Source organism: Abramis brama, assembly GCF_963993115.1.
Source record: "Abramis brama genome assembly, chromosome: 1".
Classification (NCBI taxonomy): domain Eukaryota; kingdom Metazoa; phylum Chordata; class Actinopteri; order Cypriniformes; family Leuciscidae; genus Abramis; species Abramis brama.
This window is the reverse complement of record NC_139963.1, coordinates 12,116,974-12,125,413: the sequence shown is the minus strand read 5'-3', so window position 1 is coordinate 12,125,413 and position 8,440 is coordinate 12,116,974. Positions and strand designations below refer to the sequence as shown.

The window sequence follows — 8,440 nt, the reverse complement described above, 5'->3', positions numbered from 1 at the left end:
TAGTGGTTACATCATAAGGCATGAAACATTTCAAGTGGTTACATTTCAAGGATGAAAATCAGCAAACTTGTCATTGGAGCTGAACCAGTATGTGAATCAGAGACACATTGAAAAAAAAAAAAAAAAAAAACTTGGATATATTAATATTTTATAAACCAGCTGTTAACAGCCATGCACACCATGAGTCCATAAATATTTCAAACAAAAATCAATGTTTTGGGTGTCATATGTTCATTTCTTAAATTCCCTCATGTAGGATGAAGGATAATGAAGACATGTTACAGTTGCTGTTTTATCAGCGACAAGCCATTATAAATTGCTTTATTTAAATTAATTGAGATTTGACAAGAGTCCACTCCCAAGTCCCCATGATATTCTGCTGGCTCTGGTCCCCGTCAGCCTTTAATTGGGCTTTTTTCCCACCTGTTTATCACCCTTCAAGTACAACAGCACACTTCTGGGTGATACGTGGAGTCAGAGATTTGAACAAACCCTTAACCCCAAGTGTCAGTCTTGAGACCTATCATCTTGAGGCCTGATTTTGTTATTTCGGTCATTTTCTGAAGACTGCAGTCAAGATTATCAGGTTAAGACTTCAGAGGTCTGTGGATGCAGGTCCAGTGCCCAGCTGTCCTTACTACAGTATTACTTTTGAAGAGCACTTCAACCCCAAATATTAAAGGTTTAAATGAAAAGATCAATTAGACTGTCAATAGTTCCAGTGGACTGATAGCTCTTAATGTACATGAATGAGTAAGAGCATTTAGAGTGCATGGAGAGCCTTTAGCGCACAGTGAGAGTAAATTGAATTTGATGAGTTGTGAGCCTGAAGTGGTTTATTGGCATCTAAACACACAAGTGACTGGCTGGCTTATGATGAATAGACTGAAATAAATTTGATTTCTGGAAGGCAGGAGTAGCCCAAGAATGTAAAATGTGCACTGTTTATCTCTGTGCTGCTTTAGTATTGTGTGTGAAACACAAATTATAGGATATGTAATTCAGTGTTTTTATTTTGTTTTTTGTTTTTGTCAATGCTGGCTTTTCGCTTTTAAAAATAAACCAATTGGATGTTGCAATCTGTTTTCATTGGGTTCAAAGCGAGAGAATCAGATCATTGGGAGTGCAAGTCAGAATCCTATTACAGCGCTATAATAATTGGACTCTATCTATCATAATAAAACATACACTTTCATATCAGTGTCACTTTGATCAGAGTAGTGATAGAAAGTTTGGATCATTTTTACTGACTCTTGTCGATAAAGAGCTCAACAAGAATATGAAACTGGCAGCTGTTAAGTTTACATTTTTGGTTACACTTTATTTTAAGGTGACCGTTACATTGTACTTACTCAAATAAGTACTGTGTAAAATTAATTAACTGCATGTACTTACTATAGAGTTACAGTTAGGGTTAAGGGTTTGGTTTAGATTTTGTTACTTGTAATTATGCATAATTTAATGTTATTACTATAGTAAGTACATGCAGTAACTTGTGACTATGTCACCTTAAAATAAAGTGTTACCAATTTCTGTTTAATAAAACAAATTCTGATTTTAATTTCCGATTGGATGAGCTGTGTTCGAAGCAAGTGCTTCCCAAACCGAGTCCTGGGCTGTGTCCGAAATCAGCCCCTATACCCTCATTCACTATTCCCTACATTACTCCACTAATATAGTTTGTGCTTGCTGCAAGAATTTTTGAAACTTAGCAAACTGGGAGCTCCAGTATTAATGAAAATATTCATCTTGAACTCTATCATGGAAACTAGCATGTATAAACCTTGATTAAACAATTTAATAATCAGTCAAAAAGGAATTTATACCTGGATGATACGCTGTAGCAACATTCGACCAGCGGTTTGGAAAATGGATGGATGTATGATTCAGCTGCGGGCTCCATCTTCTCGTTAGACGCGGGAATATATTCAGCACGACTCTCACAGTGCATTATGGGTATTTTATAGCTGTTGAGAATACATTGGTTGTACACTCGTGATTGCGGTGCATTGTGGGATTGAATGAGTGCACTCGATAACGTCCACTATGGTTTCGGGCCCCACTACAAATGGCTGTACCTTCAAATAGTGCCCTATTTAAGGGTATAGATGGCAATTTCGGAAACAACCCTAACTACCCCAACACTGCCCTTTTTGGATGTCTCTCTTATCTGACACACCCAATTCAGGTTTTGGAGTTTCTTCTAATGAGTACATCTTTAGACACATCTAAAATGTGCAGTGCTGAGGGGCTTGAGGACCAGGGTTGGGAACCACTGCTCTACACCAATGTAAAATGCTGATTAACTCAAATAGGTTTAGAAATTAGCATTCCCATTTATCTCAATAGCACGTTGCCTGGCTGACACAGGACTAGAAGTAAACGTGACTTACATGCAGCTATCTTTGTGCACAGGCATTCATTTTTGCCTGAGCCGTAAATGTCATGTGACTAATCACTTTGTAGACACAGGAAAATGGTAATGCTTATTGTTTGATGACACCACAGGGACATGAAAGTCTCAAGCCCTTCACTAGTGACGTCAAACACAGCAGACCGAGAAAAACATGGCAGTTTCACACTTTACCGTCCAAAATATAATGAACTATTTGTGATTTATGATGCACGCAATTGTCTCTATAGTCCAAAAGCTTCATTAACCACAACCATTTGGGTCTGTCATTTGTAGGGTTTGTGTTCCACAGGCAGGTTAACAAGCCTAGACATTGTGTACCGTGCCGACTTCATGTTCTTTATTTTTCTCGCATCTGTGGTGTTGTTTCATTGAGAAAATTGTATAGAGAGACAAAGTGGGGAGCACTAAATAGCATCAATCAGTGCATGCTGTATATCTGTTTTGTTAGACAGACAATCATCTTGTTGTTCACTTTTTCCTCGGCTACAGTCAGAAATCTCTCCATTTTTAAAGTAGCCCTGCAACAATATGGATTCCACTCAGCCTAAAAGTTTTGTACACCGCTGTCCTTTTTTGTTGTAGTTGTACTGCTGTACTCTGAGACTCTAGAAAATAGAGAACTATTGATTTTCTTTTTTTGAAAGCAGATCCTCAGCATCTTAAACTGTACAGAGTGAGGCTTTCATTAATGGCGATCTGTCAGACTCACTGCTGGATATGAAGTGTGTCACCCGGAGGTGTGGGCTGCACTGCTAATATTCCTTTGGGTTCTCAGGGCTCAAAAATGATGGGAATGAAACCATGAACTAGACAGGAGACAGTGTGTTTGAGAATGCTTGACTTCCTTTGAGATAGTTCATAATCCTCATTATTCTGAATGATGACTCTCGTTAGATTCTCATTACTGTTAATACTGTAGTGAAACACATCCTGTCTAGACACAATGTAAGCATATAGCATAGATCAATGCTATCTCACGACCAATTCGTACAGATTCGTAAGAGTGGCTAATCCGTATGAATTCGTATGACCTCACTCATACAAATTCGTACGATTTGTCTAAACTCCAGTGATGTGTAGGTTTATGGGCGGGGTCAGGGGTAGGTCATTCGTATTAATTCATACGAATTGGGCAACTCGTAAAATATGTACGATTTAGCAAAACTTGTACGAGTGAGGTCGTATGAACTCGCACAAATTAGCCACCTCGTAAAATACGTACGAATTGCCGTGAGATCAGTTTGCACAGATCCACATACATTAATGGGTCATGTAATGTTTTAATTTTCCTTTAGGGTCGTTCAACCACGCTGGTTTATTACGTCACGCACGTGGTGGAGTAATAACCTCTTTTAATGAATCTGTTTGAGATCGAATTAACGCTAGATGTTCTGCTATGAATTACAGACATGGCATCTGAGGACTATTTCTCATTTTTCTCAGTTATTTTGCTTTATTTCCAGATTCAATCATAGACTCGATCTTAGTAGAGCACGTTCTTCAAAAACGGTGCTTTAAATCTCTTGACAAACTAAAAGACGTAAATGACATTTGTATGTATTCTAAATAAAAGACACAGGTTGTACTGAATGTCGGTTTGCTTATTTTGCTCAAGATAAGATCTGCAAAGTTACAAAGCTCATTTATTCTATCTAACAGAGAACACTGATCCAGAACTGTCTAAAACACCTTGATCAAAGTCCAGATAATACTTCCAAAAACATCTACATCACAATGGGAAATATTAGTATAATGCCCGCCAAAAGGTATATCCAAAGAAAGAAGGCAAGGCATTAGTGAATGTTGTCTGGATCCGCTGTGTGTTTCGATCCGAAAGCAAAACCGCTTTGTTTGGCCTTCTGAAAACGGTAAATATTTATAGGCCTATTCACTGTTCCTGAGCAGTACAACCCAAATGTTTGCTTGTGTACAGTGTATTTACAGAGGACAGCTTCCTGAATATGCAGAGTACTCCGGCAATAAAAATAAACAAAAAATAAACAAAAACTCACCTCTGTGAAACATTCTGCTCAAGTCATGCTTGCAAAGCTGGTTCCGATCGATCTGCTTGGTCATCCGCATTTTCAGAATCTGACTTGGGATCGAAGTGATAAACCGATAAAACCAACAAGTTTATTAACTGTGTGTTTACAACTGCTTTAGAAGCCTTGGAAGCTGAAGCTCATGATTATGGTTGGGGGGCGTTATATTTCTGACACACGCTTGAGGTATTTGACCAATCACAACACACCGTGTCAGCTGGCCAATCAGAGCACTCTGAGCTTTTCAGAAGGAGGGACTCACAGATGACACCATTGTCAAAACGATCCCCATTCACACGAATCCGCGAAAATGACTAAAAACATATTATTCTGCTGCCAGGGCATTAGTTGGCGATGAAACACTATAGACTGAACACGTGATGCGCATGTGCATGACGTCATCGTCTTCAGAGATTTGCGTTTTTGTTGACACGAAGAGCGTTTTTAAAAACTTGCACTTTGAAACCCGTTTGCGTTTTCAGGCACCTAAAATGCGGTGGTCGTGTAAAAGAAACGCCAAAACACAAAAAAAGTTTGACGTTTTTGAAAACAGTGTCGTGTAAACAGACCCTTAATCAGGGGTGCGTTTCCAGAAAGCATCATTAGCCAGCTATGGTCAACATAGTTCAGCGGGTCTGTGTTTTCAATAAGCATATTTCCAACGAATATTTCGCAAACAGCATCGCAAAGTTGTGTGTATGGAAGTTGGAGCGTCAGCTCTTGACCTGTGGTTAGAAGCAGAGTTTCTTGTTTGCGTGACATGTGGACTTAATAAATCCTTATCTTGATCAAAATAAGCAAGCTGACATTCAGTACAATCTCTTTTATTTCGAATACATACAAATGTCATTTACTCCTTTTAGTTTATCAAGAGATTTAAAGTGCCGTTTTTGAAGAGTGCGCATGTGCAAACCTGCTGTAAGAACAAGCTTATGATTGAATCTGCAAATAAAGCTTAATTACTAAGAAAATTGAGTTCTCCTCAGATGCCATGTCCATAATTAGCAAAAATTCATGCACTAATTTGATCTCAAACGGATTCATTAAAAGAAGTTATTACTCCACCATCTGCGTAACATCATTAGCCAACATGGTTGAACGACAGGCAAAGGGAATTGCCAATGTATAAAAACATAAATTATTTGTCTGAACTTTAGCCATGAATTATAAAATGTAAAGTGTTGGCGTAAGCTGTGTGAGTTGCTCAACTGATGGTGATATTAAGCTTATTAAGCAAGTCTCCAAATGCTGGACATACTACAACTATGACTATCAACAACTATCATACAATTATACTATTACAGAATGTTGAAAAATGTTTCATTGTATTCAAATACTAAATATTATTTATTATAAAGAATATATATATATTTTTTTTTTCCTTTAAATAGACTTGAAAATAATGAGCAAAAAGAAGACATGGGATTAGCTAATTGTTTTTCCGCACTAATATGGGACAAGTTGTGTCACTGAACATCCTTTTTGTGATTTAATTTTGTGACATGTTATTGATGCTTCTAATTTCATTTGATAGCAGCATGAAATATAGAGTATTTTATGTCGGTGACTAACGTCTGTCTAACTCTACAAACGTGCTGATGATGTGATGTCTGCGCAAACTGCGTGCTGATTTATGGAAATACATATGTTAATAGGCAGGTAGGACATTGTACCGATTGCAATGATTGGACGAACATTTTATGGTCCTACGCCTTTCACAGACGAGATATAAATACGTTCAGACCACTTAACTTGTGATTGTTATCAGGATGCGAAGAGACTTTAAACCAGCATGACAAAAAACAACAACAACAACAACAAAAAAACATTTTGGTTCCACAAAGAACCTTACAGAGAGCTTTTCTTAAAATGACAATTTTTCTTATAGTATGAAGAACATTTAAAAAATCTACAGAACCTCTTTCCACTATAAACAACCTTTTGTGGAACAGAAAGGTTCCATGAATGCTAAATGTTCTTCATGGAACCACAGACAGATGCCAATAAAACATTATTTTTAAGAGTGTGGCAAGCACTGACATAAAACTCTTCATAACAGAAAGAAAGACCCAATTCGTCATATCTCAGATCGGATAATCCGAGTAAACTGGTGGAAATCCATCGGATGGCGCTCTTGATGTCTTTAGCGTGTGCACTGGGAGCTGTCCACGGCTCTGAAACTACAGCTGAGCGGTTTAAGCTCGCAGACGCTTCATCCGAAGCAGCTGAACTATATTCCTCTTTATATTGAGCCACAGAGACAACATTATTCCCAGAGAAGGTGAAAGTGATGGCACACATCACAGAAAACGCCAGTCGTGCCGCTGAATTGATCCAGTGTCGTCGCGCGCTGCGCAGGGAGTTCTGACGCGGTCATTCCCCTCACGAGCTTATACTCATTGATACTTCACTACAATCTACAGAGATGGACCTTTGTCTGCTGGATTACTTTTGACTCTATTTGGAAACTATTATGAGTAGGAGTTCAACATCACCAAATGAATGACCTGCTGATTACTTTGCTCAGCAATCTTCGGATGTTTTTCTTCGAGCAACTTCATCAAAGAGCTTTCAGTTAAAGGAAGGCGTTTGCTTTAAGCTCGCATATTAAGAAACACAACCGGGGGGAAAGATTCAAGTAAACGATTAAAGTAAATTAGGCTATGTATTTTTTAGTTCGTATGTTGTTGCACAGCCCGCGTGAAAAATGATTGCTGTAAATAGCGAGTGTATAACTATGATGAGAAGATGCCTGCTGACGTTCAAACCGTTCAGGTAAGACTTGACAATCTAGGACTCATTTTAAATGTTCAGATATTGCAGATATTTGACACTATTAATGTGAGACCTTATTAATGTGAGATCAAACAATCTAACAGCGTTAACACTATTACTGTCGTTTTGTTTAATTTCTATATAGTGTAGGTAGCCTAAAAAACAGATAGATAGATAGATAGATAGATAGATAGATAGATAGATAGATAGATAGATTTTGTGAGAAATATTTCGCGGCAAACTTATCAACCTTGTTAAGTTCGTATCCTCGAACAAAGCTGAAATGTTGTCAAACTTCGTCTCTTCACTGTTACCACATGAAAGTATATCTACACAGGCATAACTGCTTACTGCAAATAACATGGTGTGAATTTATGGAGGTGGTGGAACTATTTTAGGCTCTTGAGAGGACTTCATTGATGTTGTCAGAAGAGCTTCAGGAAAGGATGTGTGGAAGGTGTAAGAAGTGAGAGTCTGATGAGCTTTCGCGCTGTTTTCACACAGTGAAATCCAGCAGGGCGAGGATGTGGGTCATTCTGTTCTGCAGGAGCTCTGCAACTTTTAAAATGAATATGATTATGCCCTCTGTAATATTACAGAGATATGCTTTGGTCAAACTCAGACAATTATATTTTATTAATTAGCAGATTTAATTAGGCCTATATTGTGGAAATAAAAAAAACAGGAGATGATTACATATTCATCATCAATAAGTAGCCAACATTGCCATCACATTTTCTCTGGCTTTTCTTGCCATAACAAACACAGTTACAGCAGCCAGAGACAACAAACATAAAAAAAAAAAAAAAAAAAAAAAACTAAAGCAAACTGACCACCATAATGGTGACAAAAAAAAAACTATTATTCTTGTGTTTGTCTTCTCTTCAGTGATTATGCTTGTTATCATCAGATGTCTTCAATAACGCTCAATCATCACTCAATTAATCTTAATTAATTTGAACAATGCTTCAGTGTTACTCTGTTCATCGTTCCCATATTAACACTGTGCAGTTATTTAATGAATGAATAAATGATTTTCATTACTGTTTGAGCAACTTGGATTTGGCCACATTAATAGTGTTTTGAATTCCACCTACTTTTTTTTTCAAATATCTGTAATGTAAATGTAAATTCACCTTAATTCACAGGATGAATAAGAATTATTATTATTGTTTTAAATAAGCACTTGCAGTGCTTGAACAGTTGG

The 8,440-nt window shown here is 37.5% G+C and overlaps 1 protein-coding gene across 1 annotated transcript in view; it reads left to right on the top strand.

Moving 5' to 3' along the window:
* Window positions 1-7,165: 7,165 nt before the first annotated feature.
* mgat5b (alpha-1,6-mannosylglycoprotein 6-beta-N-acetylglucosaminyltransferase B) overlaps window positions 7,166-8,440 on the top strand; it is a gene marked incomplete at its 5' end in the record, with an annotated part of 135,946 nt that continues 134,671 nt past the window's right edge. Inside the window, one exon of the mRNA XM_084111143.1 lies at window positions 7,166-7,233. Coding sequence (XP_083967269.1) covers window positions 7,166-7,233 — 68 coding nt within the window. The remainder of the gene's footprint in view (window positions 7,234-8,440) is intronic.